This window comes from Elgaria multicarinata, chromosome 11, assembly GCF_023053635.1.
Source record: "Elgaria multicarinata webbii isolate HBS135686 ecotype San Diego chromosome 11, rElgMul1.1.pri, whole genome shotgun sequence".
NCBI lineage: Eukaryota > Metazoa > Chordata > Lepidosauria > Squamata > Anguidae > Elgaria > Elgaria multicarinata.
Genome location: NC_086181.1, coordinates 12,253,995 through 12,279,305, shown reverse-complemented (window position 1 = coordinate 12,279,305; position 25,311 = coordinate 12,253,995). Strand labels below are relative to the sequence as shown.

Sequence of the window (25,311 nt, the reverse complement as noted above, 5' to 3'; positions counted from 1 at the left end):
AGAGGTGAAAAATGTGTGGGGAAGGAAGTAGCTGTGGCTCTGCTGAAGCCTATTGGGCTGGTTCACACGACATGACAGTCCACCATGGCTTAATTTAGTTCCAGGGCTGTCGCGTCGTGCAAAGCCAGGCATCTGGGATTGTTTTGACGATTAGAAAACCCTCAAATAATCCTAAAACAAGCCATGGACGGTTGTTTAACCCTCAAACAACCTGCAGCCTGGGTTCTCATGACATGGCAAGCCGTGGTAAACCAGCTACCTGTGGGTGTCCAGCTTGATGGAACTGCCCCCATGGCTAAATTGAGCCATGGTGGCTGTTGCATCATGTGAACCAGCAGATTGTGGAGGTGGGGTAGGTTTTTAAAAAGATTCCAGAGACAGACAATGGCAAGCTACTACCAAAACTCATTCTTCTGGATTTCTGGCAAGGACGGCCACTAGACTAGACCACATGGATCCAGCACAGCTGAGGCCTGGGAGGAATCATCCTCCAGATTGCACTGGTTTATGATGACTCTGAAGGTTGTACTTTTGTTTTGATCTCCTCTATAGCAAATGGCTCAGGCAATCACTTGGTGCCATGTGTGTCCTGCTTTTGAGACGTGGATTGAAACAGACAGCTTTTAGGATCCTTCCAACTCTGCAGTTCAATGTTCTCCATTTGTAGTGAATGATCTGTATGGAAGTTAAAAAATTATTCTATAGTCCTGACTATCATAGCAAAGACACTGGGCAATGCAGAGATTCTCTTCTACAGCAGGGGAATTCCAATGAAGATATGCTAACATCCTACTTCAAATTTGCCTGAAGTTTAACAAAAAACAATGACTGGGACTGAGCCCTGGCCCAAATTAATTACTGGAACCAGGCTTATGGCAAGAGCCAACTGCTTCTATCATTGAGAAGACTGCGAGGCTAACACCCCTGGCATGCACTGCTTACATGTAGCCAATGCAAGCAGGACAAAGTCATATGGCAAACCCACCTGGGAGAGGAAACGTTGGAGGACCTGAAAAGGCAACATATGAAGGAAGCCAGCCCTCCTCACCTGTGTTTCCATGATAGACATGAGGTCCTGCCACTGCTGCTCCAGATCAAAGGGCAACTCTGTCTCTGTCAGAAGAGGAGACAGGAGCCCGTCTGGCACAATGGAGGGCCCACTCTCGCTAGGCAGAGCTTCGGTTAAGCTGGGGGCATCTGTAGCTGGAAACTGAAAGCAACACAGGGTTAGCTCTTGGTGGGAATGTGATTGTGAGATGTGAAACAGCAAATCGTTGCCCACACACCTCTCCCTGCATTAACTTCACAGGCGCTTGAGTCTGTGATACAGACTGTGGCACCATCCCCCACGCCCAAGATTTCCAGTGTTCACAGTATAAAGGGCTTTAAAGCACGGCCGGGGTGGGAAGTGGCACTCTCACCACCTTGCTTTCCTGTTAATCTACCTGGCCCTGTGCCTGGAACAAGGGCAAGCGTCTTTCTTGATTTGGAAGGATTCGCTTTGCAAGGCCTGTAAAGACCAGCAGCGTAATACAAGCAGGACAATGAGTTTCACGTTTTCCCCCCTTGATCAGCTACGTAACTTTGGACATTTCTCTCCTCTCAATGCCTATCCCATCTCACAAGGTTATGGCAAGGACATGTGATGAAGATTGTCCAGTCTATTTTTACACTGAAAATGTATGTAGAAATAACAAGTGTTATTTAGTTAAAGCTAAGCAGTTAATCCGTTTCCAAGGGCCAACACGCACACACCTCCGAATTCTCCCCAAAGGGAAATGTGGCCTCCAGCAGCCTAAGGCACTCCTCCAAGGACAAGGCTGTCTGGTCTTCAACCCCTGGCACCTGGAAGGGGGAAAGAATTTAATAGTCACTTTATTGCACTATGGCTTGGCCATGAAAGTCGTCTATACCTGCGGCCTTCAACCTTTTCAGACCAAGGGCCACCCTTTAATCCCAACTGGCAACGTGGAACCCACACAATTTTCACTGTACGTGTTCACCTTTATCTCCTTCTCCATTCACCCCAACTGTTCTCCAATTGAACTTTAAAAGCTGGCATTAACACTGGTGTGTGCCTTACCTTAGATTGGGATGCAACCCAGTTGTAAACCATGACCCACCAATTAAAGACCAATGATCTAGTCCAACCCACAAGCCTGCTTTCTAAAACCTAATCTCAGCAACCAGTAGGGGGTCTGGCTTGTGTAAAGGACAGGGATTCCAACACCTCAGCCGGTTCCTTGCCTCTCGTCCCTATTCCACCCTCTTCAGCCCAATTTCCTCCCTTTGGCCTTGTACCTCTCCTGCCTTATCCCTGCAACAACAAAAAGCCACATTCTGACAAAGGTTGAAATGCTACAATCAAGATACATCTCCTAGAGTCACATTTACTCAGTTGTAAGTTCTCTTTATGCAGAACTGGATGCAACCCACAGGCAGCTGCTTCCAGAAGGATGCCCCAAGAGCAGTGTTCTGGGGTGGGAACCTGCCCACGGCCCACTCTGCCATTCCAGAGGCTGTCACCTGCCCAGTGTTCTTGTAGAGGACCAGCACTAATAGCATGGGTAGTATTACAGGGACACACAGGTAGGACTGGGCCAGGCACTCAGCAGACTGGCCGAGCAGACCAGGAGACCTGGCGTGGCCAGCGTCAGTAACCTCAAAGCCACCTCGGCCCAGGGAATCAAGATTTTATTCCTTTCTTGTGATAGGTTATCACAGCCTACTCAAAAGACTCAGGGTGGGCTAAGATAAAAGAAAAACGTATAGAGAGAGAAAGAAATGGCCTAACAGTGGCTGCGAAAAGGAAAATATGAGAGATGGCAGAGAGAGAAAGGAGGCTGAAAGGAACCAGGACCCTGAGAAGATGAGAGGATGGTGGCGTGAACCCCAAACAGGAGCAAAGGTATTTGCTGTAGGCAACGGGAGGTAATGGAGCACAGTGAGGACTTTAACCAGACACCTAAATGTAACTAATACCTACGCACCCAAAATCCAATGCAAACAGGGAGAAGCAGCCCTGCCTGCTTCCTGGACAGGAACAACACTCAACATCAGTGTCTCAGGACTAGTTCTCCAGCATTGCAGGCTGCCCTCAATTTTCCCCTTGGGAAGATAATATTTTGCTCCGAGGCCTACCCAAGCACACAGCCAATCAGAGGCAGCAGACGGCTTCCTTTCTCATCTATTGGGCAGCTATGGAGAACAGTCCCAGAACAGTGGGGGAAAGCGGTCCTACCCCACCCGGAGTGGCTTTTCACCTGTGCAGGGAAGCTCTCCCCTGTCTCGCCATCCACTAGCAAGGCCCTGTCGGCAATGTTGCCCACTCTGCTCCTCCAGCCATCCCCGTGCTCCTCCCCGTTGCTCGGCTCTTTGTCCACTTCGTTCTCCTTCTGGCGGTGGCTGTAGTCAAAAATCTCACGCCCAGCTCCAAGGTCAATATCCTGTCTCCACAGGATGTCAATTAAATCAATGTCCTAGAAGAAACAGAAAAGGGAAAGAAAACATGACTCCCCCCTTCCTCAAAAGCCCCTTCTCTGGAGGATGCCCTCCCCTGCAAAACTCTCAGCATACATGCCCCCCGGCCCCTACACCCGAAGCCCCAGCATAACTTCAGCCTTCCTGTGACATCCGCCCCACACCACCATTTGACCCTGCTCACCTCCAAGTGCCGCCCTTCATTCTGAATGGGGTGCGGCCCCACCTCTCTGACTCCTTTTCTGGACCATCCCCGTTGTCGTGGGGCTCCGCACACCTTCCCCCCACCTACAGCCATTCTGCGCTAGGAGATTGCCAAGAGCGGCTCTGCAAAGAGGCTGCTCCGGGGCACAGACTGGGAACTCCATGAACAGTAACAGAGCTGTCTCCTCCTTGCTGCCCATGCTACGCAGCAGTGCTCTCTCTGTCCAGGCAGGAGGGAGTCTGCAGCTTTAACCGCTCAGACGGCTGGCTGGCTGGCTGGCTGGCTGGAAGAGGGAGGGAGGGAGGGCCAATTGTCATTCCAGATTGCTGCTCCATAGCGGGCTTGCATCAGCCTGTGGTGCCATTCTGGGGATTTGCATAAAGGGGTGGGGATTCTCTGCATTTTCAGCCACCTGATGCAACTCGAGAACCCGGCTTGCCATGCGTGCTTCGCCTTGCCAGCTCCCTTCGCTCCAGACAGCAGAGCTGCCTACCTTAACCAGCCCTTCCAGCTGAGAGCAGTCTCCTGAAAAACTCTCTGCCGTCTCCCAACCGCAAAGCAGCGCTCAGCGCCTCATCTGGATCAGACTCCAGACATACTTTCCCCTTTGGAATGCCCCTTCCCTTTAGAGAGCCCCCTCCCCCGCACAGGATCCTGCAAATTCTCCCTCCGCAGGGCAGGCCTTTCACAAAGCCAACCCATCCCCAGGCTATATTTATTCGCACACTGCAAGAGTGTGTCCCTTTCACCCAGGCCCAGCCCTGGAACTGCCAGCCACACAGATGCCTCCCCACCCTGTAGCACAGGCAGTTGTTCTTTTAGTATGACAAGCAATCCCGCGGTTGAGTGCCATCGGTGGCCTGTACTTGGGGCCCCACCCCTCCACGTCCCCATTTCCCATGGAAAACAGACACCCCACCCCAAACGACCGTTCTGCTCCTGCATCATACAGAAGGAACAAAGGGATCCAGAATGTTGGGGTGTCAGATGGACTCGTTTTAAGTTGCTGCCTCTTTCTTCCAAGAAAGAACCAAATAGTAAAGTGCCCCTTATTTCAGAGCATCAGAGAATACGCAACAGAGCAGTGTCGTTATTTTTCCTACCCCACTCCTCCCTCCATGTCAGGGCATTTGGTTCTTCTGTCTAGCAATGCTACTCAGAATCATCCCCCTGTCTCTAACACTTCTACCTGAATGTCCCAGTTCTTCTATCACCCTCAATCAGTGGTGAAATATTTCAGGACTCACTTACAAAACAGGCTTTTTGGTATCTGTGAGTTCTTCTTCTCAGTCCTGTTCTGCCTTGGACCTTCAGCATCCCCACCCCAAAAAACTCAGTTGTTCTCCCAGGGCCTAGCTGGCTCAAAACACTCGTGTGGATTACCTCTCTTTCCTCCCCTCTGAGATTTACCCAAATTAAGTAATGATGAGTTTAGGCATCTCTGTCCCCCATCCCATCAGACATAAGCTTTATTCCATGGACCATCTGATCCAAATGGGTGTCTTGCCCTCTCCCATTCTCTGACAGTGTGTTCCTCGTCAGCAAATTCCCATTCAAATTAAGGACTCTGACCCAGGTGAATGCCTTTCCCAACAGAAGGTTATTTACATCTTAGAGTGAGCAAAGCCTCTGTGAACCCCCCACCATGGTTTCATTAGCAAGGTACCCATCTCTATCCACCCCAGGCACCATGGCCAGGACACCCATACAGATCAAAGACATCCTTACTCTCCTTCACCACCATACCACCATGTCCACAGTCTGCCCCTTCTTACAAGTATTCACCTATACTAAAACTCTGCCCATCCAATTCCACCCTTCTTCCACAGGGATCACTGGCGCAAGACGCCTCGGCACGCACACATCATCTGCTTAATGGGATCACTACCACTACCCACAGAAATTGAGGACTCTTGCCTACTGTGCCCAGTTTTCCAAGCTGCAAGCTGTCTTCTGTACTGATCAGGACATCCAATTAACAAACCCCATGCTCCCCCTTTCTCTCACAGCCTGTCCCTCATCAAGGGATCACATATCCTTTAGGTGCCTGGCAAGGAGAGATCTGGCCTGATCTAGCCTAGAGCCAGCAGCAAGCAGGCATGAGGGGTGAGCAAAGGGTTAAAAGGAAGGAATACCTTTCTCATGTCCCCAGCTGCCGCTCCCAGAGCTGTCCACCCAGATCATGGTCTATGTAGAGCGCAGATTCCGGGCAGGCAGAGCTGGGTCACCCAGGCAGGGTGCCGGACAGACATCTCCGGTTTCATTTAAGCAGTTGCTCTTTTTTTGGCAGGCTTACCAGCTGCCCCCGACTTGTTTGGAAGCCCCCCTCCTTGCTAGCATGTGACCCACAGGTGCTGTGCTATAGCCAGCCCTCCTCCCTTTCCCCCCACCCACCCCCGCCCTCCAGCATGAGATCCAATCCTCAGCTCTCCACAGCTTGTCGCTTAGAGAGGAGTTCCGGCGAATCCCCACCCCCTGCTCAATGCCCAAGCTGCAGAGATGGAATCCCCACCCCATGTGCCGTGCTGAGGCTGCAGCGAGACTGAGACAACACCCCCCCCCCACACACACACCCGTTACCTAGGCTGCAGCCGGAGCCAATCCCCTCCCCCAGGTCACCGCGGAGGATGCAGAGGGAGCCAGGCTCCGCCCTGTGCTGGTTACCTAGGCTGCGGAAAGAGCCAATCCCACGCCTCGGGCCCCTGCTGAGGATGCAGGCGAAAGGGCTCCTCCTTGCACGCGTCACCTAGGATGCGAAGAGGAAAGCCAATGGCTTCTCATCTCTTCCACCCCGCCCAGGTCGCCCTGGGAGCTGCAGCAGTGTTTGGGCCTCTGTCTCCTTGAGACGCTCCCACGCCAGGATGCCCCACCCAAGCCAGGCAGCGATGCTTGCGATGGTGCAGGGGGAGAATTGAAAAGAATAAAACGACTGCCGACACATTCTCTCATTCCTTGAGCATCACCTAACAAAGTATATCCTTCTGACAACATCCTTGCCCAGAATACGTTTTCCTTTTCCCTGCCCAGTGATTACCCAAAGTTCCTTCTTCTCCATCAACCCAAATTCCCTCTGCTTTCGAAATGCAGCAGGGAAGCTGGAATAAAAAGCATGGGAGGTCTGACTTGGTAGAGGGCTTTGTATCTTATGTACAGGCAAGAGACAAAAAAAGCATCTCATAAGAAACTCTCCAACCCCCGCTACTGGGAATGGGAGCTTCGAGAGGATTTTGTGGCCCAGCCATTGTCACACTGGGACCTTGATGTGCATTACAACTTTCAAGAAATTTGGGGTGGAGGAATGGAACAAGAAGTAGGAATTCTCTCTCCAGTTTTGGCACTGCTGTGTACATTGCCCCCCACCCCAATTCAGCACCAGCCCACTGAGGGTGCTTCATGGGTTCGCACAAGGACAAAGTTCTGAACTCCCAAAAGGGCAATGGGTTCCACCTGATAGCTGAGGGCATGGGGTGAGGATGGTGAGAAACCAAAGGCCTGTGCCACATATCCACATGTGCAAGAATCACAGGGAGATGGGAAATGCAACCAATGGATCAACCAATGAGCTGCTTGTTTCTTTTGAATTTGGTGTATATCAACACAGAGGCTGGGGAGGGGGGCTGCTACCCAAATCAGAAGCTGTAAATAGCAGACTAGGTGTGTTCACATATATGTAAAGTTAGTGGTAGAACAGTCTGAGTAACATGCTTCAATAGCCTCTTCCCACCCTGTTCCTACAGTGCAAATGCAGAAAATGTCAGACCAGATGCAACGATATATGTAGCACTGTGAACACTTTGCATTAAATACAATACGGCATCAAAAGCAACCCAAAAATATCTGCACCCTGCATGCATAAAGCAAATGTTCCAGTTGCTTCTTTTGGCAAATTTAATCTCTCCTGAATTTTAGGAAAGAGAAGGAGGGAAATGCAATGCAGAGCATGGAAGCACCCTCTACCACCACAACCACTACCCAAAACTCTGCTCACACATCCTTCCAGCTTCTGAGATTTCAACAAATCTGCACCACAATTTCAAGACTAGTTTGGCAGCCACAAGAGACCAACTTCGGCTTGTTCCTTATCTTCAGCAGAAAGCAGGGATTCCTAGGATGCTATATTCTGAGCGCAATACTAATTTCAACACCTGCATGTTACTTTCACAAACCACAAACAACTCTAAACATGAGCATTTCCCAGCATGGCTGGAAAAATATTTATGGTTCTTACACAACAGCATTATGGGGCAGGATGTGTGGGGGATGTGCCAGCCCAGCCCAGGGCTAAAACAAAAAATGTGTAACAGGTGCCAGCGCGGCATTTTTAAGTGCCAGCGCAATCAGGCACCTGGAACTTTTTCAGCTCCACGATCCAAAGTTTACTCTAGGATTTCAGTGGAAATGGAGGTGGGGTCAGTCTAACACCACCACAGCCACTCCCAGAGTCAATCAGCAGTATTCCACGAATATTTATATAGGTGATGCCTCTAGTTGTTCAGAGCACTTCACATTACTCAGCACAAAAGCATCTGAGGCTGTGACACGTTTACATGGAAGTCCCACCGCACTCAATAGGACTTGTTTCTGAGTACAGTTAGTTTGAGCAAGGGATGGGGTAGACCATTGCAATTTTAAAAATTATACATGTTGAGAAAGATGTTTTCCTCCCACTCTTACAAACTCTAGAACACACAGGCACCCAAGGAAATTGATCTACAGCAGAAGAAAGCACTTCCAGACACCATGCATGATTCACACAATTCACTGCCACAAGATGGGGTACTGGCCACTGGCTTAGACGCAAATCCATACAAGTGAGCCTACTGATAAACCAATTATTAACCATAGCAGCTGAATGGCGCCTCCTTGTTCAGAGGCTCTATGATACTGAATACCAGCGGCTGAGGTAGAACCAACAGGCGAGGCTTGGTGCCTGCACGGTTTGCTGGTGGATTCCCTGGAGGTCGCTATGGGAAACAGGATGATGGACTATACAGACCTTTACTGGTCTGATCCAGCAGGAACATTTTAGTCTCAGTAATCCTTACAACGACCCTGTAAGGTAGATATGTATTATTAACCTTCTCCTCGTATTTCAAGTGGACACCAAGGCTGAGCGAGAAAGGCTTGCCTGAAGCCATCAATACATCCATAGCCAACCTGAGAAATGAATGAGGACAGATACTAGTTACTCCCATACATAACAGCCCATCTAACCTTACCTGACATCCTATTATTTAACATGTATGGGCAACCTACAACCTTGCAGGCCCTTCCATATGGCTCATACAGATGCCCAAGTTGTATCAACATCAAATTCCCCACTGCTGCCTGTGGAGAGTAAGACGTGCAATGAGAGCCATCCCCATATACATTCCTCACCATATAGATTGCACTCCTCCCAGAGTTCCACACGGCTGTTTGGTGGGCTGGGAGAACACAATCTTTCCCTGCTACAATAGAGAGGGATCTACCCTTTTTCTTCCCAAGCAAGGAGAGCCTCTGAAAGCCAGTGTTGCATGGGCCATTACCAGCATATTCCCCACTTTTAAAGAGATCTCGGCATGCAGGAAGGGGAAAGTCAACCTCAACCCCGCATGCTGAGATGTGGGGAGTGGCAAGGAGAAAGAGAGTCTGATGTGGGGTAATGGTGTGGGAAAATGAGGAGGAAGGTTGCGTGAATGCATGGAGCCCCCAAAACACCACCCATCTCTGCATGCAGCCCTCAGGGGCAAAAAAGTTGCCCAAGCCTACTCTGTTTAATGGCTAGTACTAAAAAATAATAATCAGGCAGATCCCTGTCTAGAGGGTTTACCATGTTTATTAAAATGGATAAGACAGGAATCGGCTAATGATCAAAGACTCAGACGATGTACTTCGAATGGATTTGGGAAGACTCAGGTAAAAGAGAAGCACTTAAATAATAAGAGTGCAATCCTATGCATGTTTAGACAGGAAAAAGTCATAACACTCCCAGCATTTCCCAGCCAGCCATGCTGTCTAAACATGCATAAGATTGCCCCTCTAAGGGAGCAACCCTATGTGAATTGCTGGCAAACTTGGAGGTTGCCAAGTATCCAAAGCAGAGCAGGATGACAGCAGAGACAATCTTTGCCTCCATGGTCAAGCCACCTTGCAGGCCTGTAAGAGGGGTGATTTTGCCCACCTGGCAGCAGCACCTTGGAGGGGGAAGGAAGGAGGCTGGTGCAGCCATTCGATATGTCACAGCACAGCTGCCCCAGTCTCTCCCCATTCCAACCCTTGGAACTGCCCCCCTTTGCCCATCTGCATGCTTAGTTTTCCAAGCAGGGAGAGACAGTCAGCACGGTTCCCTTCACAGGGCTACGAGGAGGGGGCGGGGAGCAGCATTTTCTGTCTCTAAGGTCGGAGCCCTGTCTCTGCCCTTGGAGCCAGGAAACTGAACTATCCTGAGCCCACCCACCAACCCAATGCTAACTGGGGTCATAAGATCACTCCCTAAGTCAACTGGGCTTGCTTCTGAAGACATTATAGCATTGCACTGTAAATCATTTTTACAGTTCAATTTAATTTAATCGCTATTGGTCAAAATCTTACCTCCTCTTCTCAGGCACAGAAGTGAGCAGACATATGTTCAACTTCTTCTATTCTACATCATAACTGACAAGCCGCCATCAATTACCAGTTAGTTACACATTTCCATAGCAGCTCTAACTACATGGAATGCTGGTCAGCTTTAGGTTGTACTGCCATTCAACTAGCATACTCCGCTCACTGTATAGTCATAGCCTATGGGGAACCACACCAAGCCACCGTGCAGGATTATTACTATTTTTTTAAAAAAAAACTGATCTCACAGTAAGTTTCTTCTACTTGCACCTTGCACTGTATTTTTGCCAAACACAGTTGTGATCACCAAACTCACAGCGGAAAAGGAGCTTCTTCTTGACAGATTGAGAAATAGAAATAGATCTTGAGAGAAAGGTGAGGAAATGGCACCCTGCTTCCTAATGAATCAGGCAGGGTGGAGAGAGAACCAAATGCAAAAAGTCCAAGAGCTTTTAAAAAGGTTTAAATATTACCATGAATATGCTGGCACTGAACAGGCTCCATGGCTCCATCCAGATATACCATAGCATCACAAATTTGAGGGCAATTGTTCTCAGAATTGTTGGAGAGGCTATATAGAACAAGAGCAAAGCCTGACAGAAAAAGCCAAGAACTACATTCCACCACTGGCTTCATAATTACTATGAAGACACAGGGTGAGCTCTTGATTCTCCACACTCAAGTTTTGCCATTCATATCCAAACAACCACAATAATGGTAAGCATAAGAGAATATCTGGTACCCAGTGTGATAGACAAGATAGCCCATGACAGACTTTTTAATGAGACCTAGCCTCTTTTAAAGCAAGCACTATTTAAAGCACTAAATACTGTTTCAGCAGGAGCTCCACGACGGTTGGGCCTACCATCCAACATGTTTTAATTTCCAATAAACAGTGCTGAAGCTTTAATCTAACCTCTTCATCCCCTCCTAGTCTCAGCCATACACTGGCAAAATCTGTAGGCAGCACTATCACGTAAATGAAGCCAGGCTATGGGGGATAAAGGAGTATACAAAAGACCTGGATTGGAGGATAACTGTAGCTCCTTGGGGAACTGGGAAAGCTGTGTTGGATGTATTAGTGGTAGAGAGCAGAGCAGAGTGTAAGTTAGGTCGTAAATCAAACTGAAGTAGGAGAGGCCTGCAGAAGTATTACAACTGGAGCCTGAACAAAAAGCAGAAAGAAAAGTCCGCCAAGGTAATACCAGTCAAGCTGAAATCCTACTACTTTATACAGCACAAAAATAAGCTTGGCAGCAACAAGCCATTCAGTGGGGCCCATTCTCTCTCTCCCCCCCTCCATTACTAGGTATGACACCACCACAGGCAACTGTTTCTTATCTCTCCTCCTTGCTGCTGTCACAAAGAGGGAGAAGGCAGGCAGGCAAGCAGTGGCCTGCTCCTGCTCCTAGTAGTCAAGAAGGTTTGCTGGCTGAAGTAAATAAGAGAACGTGCCCTCACAGGTGGCAGTGCATATTAATGGAAGAAAGGAGGGAGCGAGGGTGGGCTCAGTTCTACCTATAAGCAAGTTGGGAGTTAGGAGTGGGCCCACCCTGAGATCAAGGGGTTCAGCAGCTGCCTAACAATGCCAAACCAATGCCAAGCCCTGAAAAGAAGCAACAGCAGTGCCAAAAAATGCAACGAAACACAAAGGTCAAGCTTAATAAGATGCTGAACTGCATTCTTACTAGCAGTCAGCAGGTTTTGTTCAGGGTAACACATTATTTTAAAGAAATCTGCTGTCTCCTAGCAAGAATGATGCCCAGCATCTTTGAAGTCTCGCTCCTGTTACGCATTGCCTATTTTATACAAGTCTGTTCTATACGGCCCGATCATGTTAAACAGCTTGTCCAGAAGCCCTTGTTCATGAGGAAGGCCAACTATCTGCCCTCAAACAGAAAATCTTGGTCCACTTAGTTCATGCAAACTCCATTAACCCTCATGTCTGGCAACGAGGAGGAGGAGGAGGGAGCCCTTCATCTCTCAAGCTTTGAGGGAAACAGTATGTTCTCAACAGGCCCATGTTTACAGTCATTGCCTAAGGGACAACTCTGCTCCCTCCCTGCATTCAGGGGAGGGGTTGGGGAAAACACAGCAAAGGGTAAGGAGATCTTCTTGCTGTACTGCCAGAGTAGTGGCAGGCTTGGGGTGGGGGTGGGTCACACTGGGATAATACTAACTCTAGCAGCTCTCATCACATGTTGCCTGAGCTGGGCATTTATTTTTATCCCCTTGTTGTGCAAATATTACAAGGACACCATAATCCTGAGAACAAGTCTTTCTAGATCAAGCTGCCTATAGTACTCAGCCTATGGAATTGTAAGATAGGAAAATCAGCGAGAGGTACTAAGGGAAAACCCTGTCAGCCTTACAAGCATTGCCCTGGTATTGCTGATGCAAAGTAAAGGCAACAGCAGCCACAAAAATTTTGGACTCCTACATACAAGCATCCCTCATAGTCACCTGATTCCCACCCTTTGCCAAAGAAGGGAAGGCACTGATTGGGAAATAGCTCAGAAAAAGTACAGCTGCCCAATACTTTTGTGGGATATTTCCAGTGGAGATTTTTTTTATCATGCCATCACCCTGCCTCATTCATGGAACTTACAGGAGTCCAGTTGATGCGTCTTCCATTTGTAACCCTCCTGTGTTTTCCCACTGCTTCTTCCATCTTTTTTTATTTCCACAAAAAAAATCCATTAAAGAGTAAAAAGGTGGAATAGCTGCAATGCCTTTGAATTTTGGAGCTCTCTGTCTGGAAGCACCCAAATCACTCACCATCTGGTTTATAGTGACCAAGAAAGGGTCAAGCATATACAAACTACTCATAATATGACCAGACCAGGCAGGTAGGCTAGTCAAGGAGGCACCAAGCTTGAGAGAAAGGCAAACATGAACACAAACAGGCAAGTTCCACAGAAGTGTGCTAGGAGAGGAGAAGGAAGAAAGTTTGAAATGCAACGTAAACTTGAAGGGGGAAAAATTCTTGCCTACAGCAACCAGGGTTGATGGGGTCAGGGCAACTAAAGGCAACTCATTCCAGGGCAAGGTTGCAAAGCAAGTATTGACAACAGCGGAGGCAGGTAATATGATACAGAGAGAGCTCTCTGTGTAGCCTGGCAGGAGAGGGCAGAAAAAGTTTGGTAGGAAAAGCAATTACAGTTGAAAATCCACCCCAAAATCTAAAGAGCAAGACTTCCACTCTTCTCTATGGGGGAGATGCTAAATCTCAAAATACAAGGTGAAGGATGTTCACAAAAGCACATAAATAGGATTGTGACTGGCTAGAAGTGTGGATTTCCCCCATACACATACATTTCCAAAGTGTGTAATACACTACATTAATGACTACAAGGAAGCTCCTGTTCCAAGGTCTTTCTACAAAAGGGCATCTCAAACCCAGTCTTCTGAGCTGGTGTAGTGTAGTATTAAAAGCATGAACTATGAACTGAAAGTTCCTGGTTCATCTCTCACTTCAATGATAAGACCGCTAAAAGTAACTTCCTTTCAGACTTGGATCCCATCTGCAATATGCCGCTGTTGTTTTTGTTGTTGTTAATAATATCATCATCATCCCCCCTATATTTTGGAGCAGGGAACTTACAGCCCTGCAGATGTTGCTAACCTACAACTTTTGGCCATGCACAGTATAGTACATAGAAAACACTTGGAAATATATTTTGTATTTTTATAGGGGGGTGGGTTTCTCCCTCCTACCTCTGATTCCAATCATCTAAACTTTAAATTGAGCTAAAGCTTCAGCTATGGGGCAGTATATAAATGTAGTAGTAGTAGTAGTAATAATAATAACAATAATAATAATAATGCTCACCTTGAAGCAAAGAACTTCCTCTGAGCATGAGCAGAGTAAAGTGCCTTTGATTTACTACTGTTTAACTTCACCCAACTCCAAAACACAACAAGGATTAGAGGGAAGAAATTCAAAGGAAATTCAAAGAAAATCACAAGTTTTAGGCAACTTTAATCTCAGTACCTGCCATCTTTCACAGCCACTTCTGGCTAAAAGCCACAAAAGGCTGGGCGGCTGAAGTGGGGAGTCAGACACAGTGACCCGTTCACTGGCTACCAAAACAGCAAGAGAGAGGGACAGAACCAAGAGGCAATATTCCATTCAGGGCACTAACACAACACAAACCTTGGATGCCAAGAAAAAGTAGGAGAAGCTTGTACCTTCAACAATTGGCAAGAACCAGCCTGTCCTTTATAGAATGACTTGGGGTCAAAGAACATCCATACAGTAAAGACACATTGGAAGACTGACATGTGAATTCCCATTTACTAAGCTTCAATTCTGTCCCAATGTAATGCCTTCAACATTACACCTATGAACCCACTCCCCAGCAAATGCTTCAGCTATCCCAACGAAGAAAACCAAAACCAAATATAGCTTTGAAAGAAGATTCCACGCTTCACATCACAAGCAAGTAATCTTGTATATCTCCAAGGGAATTTTGGGACAATGCAAAATTGTTTAGGTAGGTGCATGAACATACATGCATGGGAAAGAAGATCTAAGAGGCAGTATTCTTGCAACTGTGAAAGTTAACATTGGGTAGAAAGACTGGGGGATGTGATAAGCACAGAAGAACAAAATGCATCTGAGATGAAGAACTGCTTTAGAAAACATTTGACAGATCTGGACTATAAACAGGGACAAGAATAGAGAAGAACAGGAGCATCCACTGATGAACAGACCCAAGGAGGAGTTAGACCGTCTTCAATCCATCCACTGAGAACCATTCAAATGATATAATGGCACAGAAACCAGCTTTGAAAGGTTCACTCATTGCTTTCAAATAGCAAGTACATATAGAAAAGGGAAGTGTTGCGATTCAAGCATGTCCCTCCCAAAATTATAAAATTAGTTATCTATTTTTAAAGTTTTATATTGTCTTTATTTATTGGTCTTAATGTTTTTGATTATATTCTGAACCACCTGGGCGTTTTCTTTTATGGAAATATATGATATAAACAATAATTTTAAAATCAATAAAATTGATTTCTCTGCTTATCGGATGGGGTCTAGCTTGTGATTAAGACATGGCAAACTAAAGGATCAGAAGCTCTTCATTACCAGTTCACATGTTCCAGGGCTCAGTCTTGGCAAACCCTGCTCTGCCACTGTCTCCAGACAAACAATTAAACTAAGATGCTCTCTCAGCACAGGGGACACCACATCTGCTTGATCAGGGAGGGGGAGGCTGCGTGGCTGCTGCAGGAGGGGGTGTAGGCCCATAGCCAGTCAGTTATGGCATTTGCAAGCGTGGGAGTAAGGGAGGAAAAATGTTTTGAGGGTTGCAGCAATGCTTACCTCCCACGCAAGCTGGTATTTGGATTAGCCCGAACACTTCCCTGTCGGTGGATCCAGTCTAAGCCAGCTAGGGTTCATAGCAGGCTCATTGCATCCAGTGGACAAAGAACATACATTGAGAAATGGTGTTCAAAAAGCAAAACAAAACACAAGTTCACACCTGGCAATGCATTTGGGAGCTGCATCAAGTTTTAGGGGGCAAAGAAGGAAAGCAAGCCAACAGATATCACCATTGTCTTGTATCATCCATTCTGCCCATATTGGTCATTTTACTTCTGATACAAAGCATTCATTAACATCACCGCTCACAGTTACAGCAGCATCGACCAAGGTCAGACCAAAAAACCTTCATCTGAAGCAAGACCTCACGGCATTGCTTGCTGCAGCTTCTCTTTCCTCGAAATATCCCACAAGCGCTACTTCTACAGCAGTTTGTTCCCCATTTTTATACTAATCGAGGGGATCCAGTACTCTGCCAATTGCTTTATAGTCTATTCCGATGTTATTTATGGCAAATTGAAGCTGAAAGAGAAAGCAAGAGAAAGTTCAAAGTCTTACGGTAAATTCATGGACAAATTGACATTTGAACCCAGTTGCTTCCAGCTCCTAATACAAGTCTCTCATCACAGGGCCATAATACCTCAAACCTATTGCTCCCCTATCCACAATCTATCTATTACAGACATATCCTGCCCTTCCCTCCAAGGAGTTCAGACCAGTATTTAAACTTCACATCAACCAGTGAAGGAGGTTAGGCTGAGAGACAGTGCCTTGCATAAGCCACCTAATAAGCTTCAAACCTAAGTAAAGTTATAGACTTGCTTTTCCATATCCAAATCCAACTATGTTAAGCACAGCATCAAACTGTTCATGGTCCCTCCTGCTGCTACTTTTCATCCCTAGTATTCAAAGCAGGCCCCACCCGACTCCACAATCCCTACAGCTATAAGACAGCAATGGAGCTTACTTTTAAAGGTTAAAGGGTTAATCCCCAGCATGTTTTTTAAGAGGATTGGCAAAAAGAATCTTCTACCATAGACCCCTGGGAGCTACCACACGAGCAGACAGCATAAGCCTAGCCTAGATAGTCGGTCCACTTTTTTCCCTTCCATCCTACAGGCTTAAGTGATACAATTTTAGCACTTACTTCATTCCCAATTATTGATGCACTATGTACCCATTCCATCAGGTTGGAAAGAAACTACATGTATTAGTGCAGCTGCCAATCCATCACACAACAGCACTAAATGAAGTGCATAGTTGGAAGGAGTGGGGGAAGAAAACTAAGACAGTTGTTAAAACACTGTGTCAGAGAAAGGTACAGAGCCCTAGCTCAAAGCTAGTGCTTAGCACTAGCAGTAAATGGCTGAGTTTCCAGCCAATCATCTCGTGTCCCATACTTGAACATTCAATCCAAAAAGCATCAAGCAAGTACTTAAACCCAAGCTAAAGCGAGACCTCCTTTCATGAAGCCTTTCCTGAAGACTCTACTGACTTTGACCTGGTTTGCACAACACAACTGCTCACTGTGGCTTAATTTACCCATGCATCGTGCCGAGAACCCATGAACATCACTTTTGCAGGGTGCCTGTGGGCATATGACTTACTGTGTCATGTGAACCCTGCTGGCATGGGCTATTTGAGGGTAAGACAACCCTCAAATAACCCATGGCTTGTTTTAGGATTATTTGAGGGTTCTCTTACCCTGAAAAAAACCCTGCCACCTATGTTCACATGAAATGACAAGCCATAGCACACTGGGTGCCCATGGGCACCATGCAAAAATGATGGATGCCTGGCATGGCACAACTGACCTGCAGGTAAATTACACCACAGTGGGCTGTTGTAATGTACAAACTCAGCCATTTTCTGCTCTTCTATGGCCATAACAGCCCTCTCCCCTACTTTGGTCAATTCCTGAGCATCTTTATATTGCCCATCCAAAGTAAAACATAAGCCTTCTTCCGTTCTGTGCATCATCTAGTACATCACTGTCACTAAAACTGTAAGCAGTATCTTATAAGGAGAAAATAAGAACACATTGGGCAATATCCGTGGCTGCTGCTATGGTCCCACACGATCTGCTGCACAAACAGGAGTGACCCCTCATGCAACAGAAAGCTAGTAGTTCTAAAAGCAGTCCTGGAAACAAGCAGAAACACTTGTTTCCAGATTGGGACGGGTCAGCAGAGCTGTCTTCTGCAAGCTCCACTGACCTGACCAGTTCTGGAAACAAGCATTTCTGCTCGCTTTGGGTTGTTTTTACAACTGCTTGCTCCCCATTGCGCTAGCGGTAGGTCTTGCAGGCATGTGGGCAGACTTAGATATTACCCATAGAATTTATATGGCAGTTTGAACATTCTAAAGTGCCAGAACTTGGTAAGTAGAAATGTGTGTGCGATATATACAAACTCATCTTCTCTGAATTTCTTCCTAATCCTTCCTTTCTGTCCTCCATTTGTTCCTGCTCAGGAGGGGAGTGGAAGAGTCCAGCCAGCCATCCTCTAAGTTTGGATCATTGATCTCAAATCCAGAATATTCTGTGGCCCATGTCTGAAAAAAGAGCTCCTCACTGCCACCAAAGTGACTGCGTCCCTATCTCCACACAATGCTGCAACTTTGCGTGGTCCGACTACCTGCACACCAATACTGAGAGAAGATAAAGCTGGTATAATACAATGGCTAACAGAATGAGCTGTGAATTGGAAAGACCCCAGTTCAAGTCTAACCTCAGCCACTGACCTCCCACTTTGGCATTCCACTATCTACCCCAGTCCACAATCTAAAGTACAGGGGAACACTGGCTGTCTTACATTGCTGTATGTAATATTACAGACAAAATTAAGTGTGCTGACCACTTAAGTGCCATGTGAAATATTACCAAATTATAATAAACCCATGGCATGGCCATTCTAGCCCCTGCTCCACATATGACTGGCAGAAAAGGCTGGGCAGCTCAAGGAAAATGAAGGGCTCAAGGGGGTGTAAAGGCTTAGTCACAAAACAACACACTACAGCAAAATAGGAGCTTCTGCACTTCCTACAAGATTTCTCTCTCCTCATACTCCTTACACACACACACTCCAATCAGCTGTGCCTCAGTAACTTCTCCTTTGCCAACGTCATGAAACTTTGGAGGCCTCATGAGTTTAGAAGGGTGAGCAAGTATAGTGTTGATCTTTAAATTCATAGTTTAGGAGCCTCTGAAGTGTCCTTGCCCAGAATCCACAAAATGTGATGTATGCTTGTATTTTCTACCATGTAAACCTTAAAAACATTAGTAGAAAGTATATGTGTGTGCACACACAGGGAAGAACACTCAATCTCTCCCCCCACCACCACCACTCTATAGGTGTGGACAAACCACTGTTTATATAGAACTTGGTTCTACATAAAGTGCTCTGAAATCTTCATCCCTCTCACCCCACCATGCAGGTGGATAATGGTCTCAATTTTAAAATGACAATGGGTAGTTAAATTTTACATTTTCAGATAGAGGAGAGTTTGCAAGCATGAGGAACTGCAGTCCTACAACCATCTCCCCCCTCATTCACCCAAGGACGGTCTAAAAGATATGATGTATTTAAGAACACACACACATACACATACATACATACACACACACGACTTTCTTCCATGCATTTCCTGCTTTTCCAGAACAAAAGAAAAAGAAAAATCCATTTTTTAAGCCTTGATAACTGTTTTAAACGCAAGTCACATACTTAAACACACACACAAATCTATTTAAGTAACTCATTCTCATTTTCTCAAAAAGCTACTTCTGCTGCAGGGGAAACCCCACATGCAAAGCAAGTTTCACTTTTAGATTTCCAAGGGCAAGAAGTCTGAAATCTTTAGCCTATTTTTGCCAGTGGAGGGGGATGAGGGAACATGACAGGAACGGAAGACAACTACAACAGCTGTTTCAACAACCCCCAGCCTGGCCATCAGCTCTAGTAACCCTGTCCATTTGCAACACAAGATGCCAGGGATTTAGGGCGGTCTGGAAGCAGATCGACATGACCATTCCACACTGTGTTTGGGAGAGGGGCTTCGGCATCCATGTAAACAATCAGCTGATTGCATTCATCACTAAGCAAAGCACAAATACAAACAGGCTAAACCAGAATAGGCCTTCATAAAGAAAACCTTATGAAGCAGCAGGAAGGAGGGAGAGGAAAGGAAGGAACTAGAAAAGGTAGCATTCACTGCGCACGGGGATTAGAAATTAGAAGGAAGGAAAAGACCTGCCCTACCTAGTGCTCTTTTGAAAACCAAAAAGAAAAATCCCCTGGAAGTACTACAGAGCTGAGTAAATCACCACCCATTTGATGTGTGTGCAATGAGACTATTACCTAATGCTGCAAAATAAGCAGGTGCCATTACTGAGCAAGATGCCTCAAAACAAAAACAAACGCTACAAACAAAAAGAACCTGCCTAATTTCAGACTAACATGCCTCCAATGAAAAAAAGGAAAAATTCCTAGCATCCCCCCCACCCCGTGTGTCCCAAGTCAGCGAGATGTTAAACCATGGGCAATGATAAACATCTTTATTGCTCAAAGTCATGGAGAGATCCTGAAGCCTGCATATTGTACTATACACAACAACATACCTCTTTAGTTAGATCACCATTCATTGGAGGAGCCACCGCACCTAGATCTTCCAGCTCTTCAACAAATCCTTGTTCTGCTCCATTTTCCCTTACTACATTGTCTGGAACAGTTCCATCTTGCAAGCCACTGCCGTTATCAAGGGCAATGCCTGTACTGGATTGGGCACCAGAGACAGAACCTTCAGGATCACGATGTACCAACCAGGCACTGACTTCAGTCGTGGGCACCTGAAATCTGTCCAGGGCCCTCACCTGGTTAAGAAGCCGGCGAGCTGTGAAATAGTAGTCCAGGTCTACACTTTTGGGATGGATGACATAACCATCTAAAGTGTTCCGCAGGTTGTGGAACTGTGTCTGGGTGTAAGCAGAGCTCTGGCCCAGAAAGATCTCCCGCAGAGGGGGAAGATAGGTATCTACGTCCACCCTCACACCGATCAAGCTGAGGAGAATGGTGAACTGGATGAGTCCTTCTGTGAAATATTTCTTCAGAGAAAGCATTTCTGTAAAGGAAAGTGCATGCAGCAGAAGTTTAATAAACCCACACTATCTATCAACCGAGCTCTCCACACAGCTGTTTAAAGAACAAAAGCACTCAAATTACAGTGTTCAAAACCTATTTTAAAATAAAATCTAAAAGCAATCAAACTGCCACCAAAAGAATCACGTTCTAAAAATCTCCAGAGGAGAGAAACTGTCTCACAGCAAGAGGGCTCCTATTTCTGGTGCTCTCTGCTTATTAAGAGATGCAAAACTATTTTGTAACCGAGCCGAGGTGGTTGCATATAAACCCACGTGACTTACTGTCTCAAAGAGTCCACATGCAGCAACTTCCTTGAGTCTTTCCAGTTTCCAGCACCAACTACAAGATGGGACAAGTCCTCAGGAACAGCTGTAACTTCACTCCTTCCCCCTCCTCCTTCCTCCTCCGGCTCTGAGAAGCTTCCTGAAGGAGCAGTTAAAGTCCAAGATTCCAGAGCAGAGGAAGGTTCAAAGGCTCTTCCGCTGCTTGCTGTGGGTTTCGTCAGAAACTGAAACACAGCCAAAAAAATGAAGGTGATAAGGCGTTGTAGACACCACACTTTGAGCACAGTTAAACACTGAGACCTTTTATGATCTATGAGCCCCAAAGAAACCTATACACAGGGTCTACCTAGTTCACCAAAAAAAGAATATCCTGAAACAAAATGCAACTGTTCAGTTCTGCCTTCATTCTCCTATCCACTTTCATTCTATAGTTCAAGGCAACATAAACGTTTTCCTTTCCACTGTAACCTCACCACCTCCCTTTCACTCCTCAACAAGACACAGTAGAGTCAATGAACAGCAACATTGCAAGAACACTGGCGTCTGCCTCCCTTTATCCTCTACCTGCTGACTGCTTGTAGTCAATGATTTTGAAGCATGCTGATTGTGCCTTTATTTAGCATGACTTTCTGGCCAATTTAAAATGAGTGCAAGTGCCTAGGTTCAGCTTTAGAAGGGTGGGGAGGTATTAACCAACATACAAGGCAAGGCATCTTTACAGCTATTTCTCCCAATTCACATACACAACCTGATGGCACTTAAGGACAAAGCCTACATGTATGCAGTAAGAAAAGGATTCAAAATATTTTTGTTAAGCCACCTCTTTAGATGGTCAAATTCCTCCTAATTCTGGTCCCCAGTCCAGGGACTGCCAGGTTTTCTGACATCCATCTCTTTGCATAGTATACTGACAACATACAAATCTATGATGTTGTATGTAAACTCAATGACGTTTGCCTATCTTCCTGCACTCTTTTCAGGGGATGAGTCTACACTTTGGGACTTCCACATTTCCCCTATTTACAAGGTACAGAACCTAAATATTTGTTATTATATGCACATTAATTTGAAAGGAACCTCAAACCATTTTTTCTTCTGAAGTTTTGAATACCAACTCTCAACAAGTTTACAGCATCAGTGCTTATGGAATACACACTGGGAGGGATGATGGGGGGACTGCCGGTCGGCCAGTGTTTCACTGTCACATTAATTTAGCTTCTTGGGCTTATTTGGGAAAGAGATCTGACCTCTTTCACCTTCCAATTCCCCTTAATCTACCATCCAGACCCTCTGATGGTTTTAAGGAGCAAGAGTGAGCCCCAGAAGCTATACTGAGAAGGATGTTGTGGCAGTGGGGATCAAGAACAACCCCCACATCAGAGTAGCTACTACCTAGCAAATGTCCATCTACCAATATACTGTGGTGGCTTTTATAGCATTAAATTGCTATTCAGATTCCATGTTGTCAAGAAAAATGTATATAAAAGCACTTTCTGACAGTTGTAATTACGAAATATGGGAATAAGAAAGGCTCAGTATAGCCATTCCAAAACTGCTACAGAGAGAAAATATATAAGGACTGCTTATCACCAGTGTAAAATTTAAAAATTAATTTAAAAGTATAAATAAGCACTTGTAAAAAGAGGATCGGCATGGTTTGCATGATCGCCACAGCCCACCATGGCTTATTTAAACTACAGCGGATTGCAGCATGTGCTGGTGGCCATTGTGAATATTCAACCTGTGGCAGGCACTCGCCACAATTTATTGTGATGTCCAAACCCAGCAAGGGTAGTTTGTTGCTGTGGTTAACAACCACTCACAACACGTGGGATATTTTTGGGTTGTGGGTGGTTTGATAAGCATGGCAACAACCCATCCTGCATTGGTTCACACATCACAATAAGCCACAGGGACTGACTGCCACGGCTTGAATATTCACAATGGTTGCTGGCATGTACCTCAACACATCCTTCTGGTCTTAGAGAAACGGCCTTTCAACACAACTTTTATCCCAATGAACCTGTAACATTTTGCTTTAATCTACATCACAATCTTTAATCTACATCATAACCTCATCACCATCTGTAAGTAGGAGACAAGAAGTTTCAAAATCCACACCTTGATCTATTAAGAGTAATTGTGTACTCATACTAACCCAAACTCCCTGCTTTGGCATCCGATTACATTTCAGCACTCTCTCTTCCCCTACCCATCAGAGACATGTGATTTCTAAGTTGTTGTTGTTGTTTTTAAATATCTAGGAGAGTAGGAATCCCCTTACCACATGGTCTTTGACATGCCTCCTCTTTAATCCTAACTTCTCGATCACTGTGACTTTCCTGGCTCATATTTCAGTCTCATTTTAAACCTCCTTAAAATGCATCCAAATGGCAAGGAAAAGAGCCTTGAGAATTTTCGATAAGGTAGGTAATACCACAAAATCTTTTCACAGGCTAGTTCAGAGCTTGTCCTATTTATACAGCAACAAAAGGAAGCACGCCTTTAACAGTTGTCCCTCACCCTTCTAGAAACTTCTACTTCCCTGCCCTAACCAACTACCTGCTCATTTTTCCAATACCCTCACCTCATTCCAAGGTTGCATACAATAGATCACATAGTTAGCCCATCACAGTTTACAATGCAATCCTATGCTATCTACCTGCAAGTAAATCTCAATAAATTCAAGGATGCTTACTCCCAGGTATATGCGCACAGGTCTGCAGCCTCAAGGATTCGCTCACGCTCACAATCCAAACAGTCAAAACATGGCGTACAAAAGGGGATATTACTTAGTGTGTTTTCTGTGGAATGGGGATTTCAATCTATTTTATTAAGATAGTAAGTATGGGATCAGTAAGCAACAGTTGTTCTGGGTTAATGAATCTATTTTAAGAGAGTGTGATTGTATGTATGTACTGTCCAAAGATTCTCCAAATAATAATCCCCTACTTTCCTTTTTAGTCTACTTCCCCACTTTTATCTCCTTAAAAACCCTCCTAATCACCAAATACTCCAGCCTTAGCTAGACCTAAGGTTTATCCCGGGATCGTCCCGGGGTCATCCCTGCCAGCTCTTGGGATATCCTGTGTGTCATTTACATGAACAGGGATGACCCCGGGACGATCCCAGGATAAACCTTAGGTCTAGCTAAGGCCTCTGTTCCTAACTCCAGTAATCTCGATCCTCAATAACACCCACACTGGCTTTCCTACTCCCTGAAGTCTCCCATTTTGCTCTTTGTCTCATCCATAATCATTCCACACACTCTAGCATGTGCCTCTGCTCTTCTAGCACTCTACTCCAGGGAGAAATAGAATGATGCCTAATGGATAGGAATGCATAGGTTTCTTTTCTTATTAGCCATAAGAAAATATAGCCTCACAATCTGTTACAATCACACATAAGGCGCCCCCAGAAGAGAGTGGGATGCTTCAGTGCTTACACTTACACGCACTCACATACAGAAATAGATTGTCTTTGTGAACTGACTTTCATAGAAGTCTGTCAGAACAGGTTGGGACATAGCATAATTGTCTGTGGGAAACATCAAGACCTGCCCCCACAATCAGTCACAGGCACGTGTTGGCATGCATGTGTGTGCATATACACACGCACGGTCCACTAAAGCACCTGAGATACTTACAGTGCCATCTACATTTCATTCTATCAACACAAACTTCATGGCATATTAACGTATGCAGTGTGATGGAAAACCTTTATGCTTATTATACCATCTGGAAATAGAATAGAACCTATATACTGGAAACTCAGGATAACATTTCATGAAGTGGGCTATAGTCCACAACAACTTATACCATAATAAATGTCTTACTCTTTGTACGCAAACACCCAGAAATAACACTATATGGATGCTAAGTAAGAGCACATATAAGCCAGTGTGGTGTAGTGGCTAAAGTGTCGGACTGGGAGTCAAGAGATCTGGGTTCTAGTCCCCACTTGGCCAAGGAAACCCACTGGGTGACTTTGGGCCAGTCACAGACTCTCAGCCCAACCTACCTCACAGGGTGGTTGTTGTGAGGATAAAATAGAAAGAAGGAGGATTATGTATGCCACCTTGGGATCCTTGGAGGAAAAAAGGCAGGATATAAATGCAATAAAAATAATAAATAAATATAATACACTCTTACAGTAAAAATAATACAAGGTTTTCAGTTCTTCAGAACCTTTAATCAAGCAAGATAAACAAAGAAAAAGGGGAGGGGAGGGGGCAGGGAAAGTGGTCATGAAGTCTACATTTGGTTACATTCTTAAGATGGAGAATGGGAG

General features: G+C 45.7%; 1 protein-coding gene across 3 annotated transcripts in view; it reads right to left on the bottom strand.

The window, feature by feature from the left end:
• NFE2L1 (NFE2 like bZIP transcription factor 1) overlaps positions 1 to 25,311 on the bottom strand; it is a 30,793-nt gene that overhangs the window by 3,951 nt on the left and 1,531 nt on the right. Inside the window, exons 2-6 of one of the 3 annotated variants that reach the window (XM_063138539.1) lie at positions 21,019 to 21,245; positions 20,218 to 20,717; positions 3,264 to 3,479; positions 1,756 to 1,845; positions 1,049 to 1,210 (exon numbers count right to left, since the gene is read on the bottom strand). In XM_063138539.1, coding sequence (XP_062994609.1) covers positions 1,049 to 1,210; positions 1,756 to 1,845; positions 3,264 to 3,479; positions 20,218 to 20,715 — 966 coding nt within the window. In that variant the 5' untranslated portion in view covers positions 20,716 to 20,717; positions 21,019 to 21,245. Of the gene's footprint in view, positions 1 to 985; positions 1,211 to 1,755; positions 1,846 to 3,263; positions 3,480 to 3,664; positions 3,924 to 5,820; positions 5,935 to 20,217; positions 20,718 to 21,018; positions 21,246 to 25,311 lie in introns of those variants that run through there. The other 2 variants (XM_063138541.1, XM_063138540.1) reach the window with 2 other exon arrangements.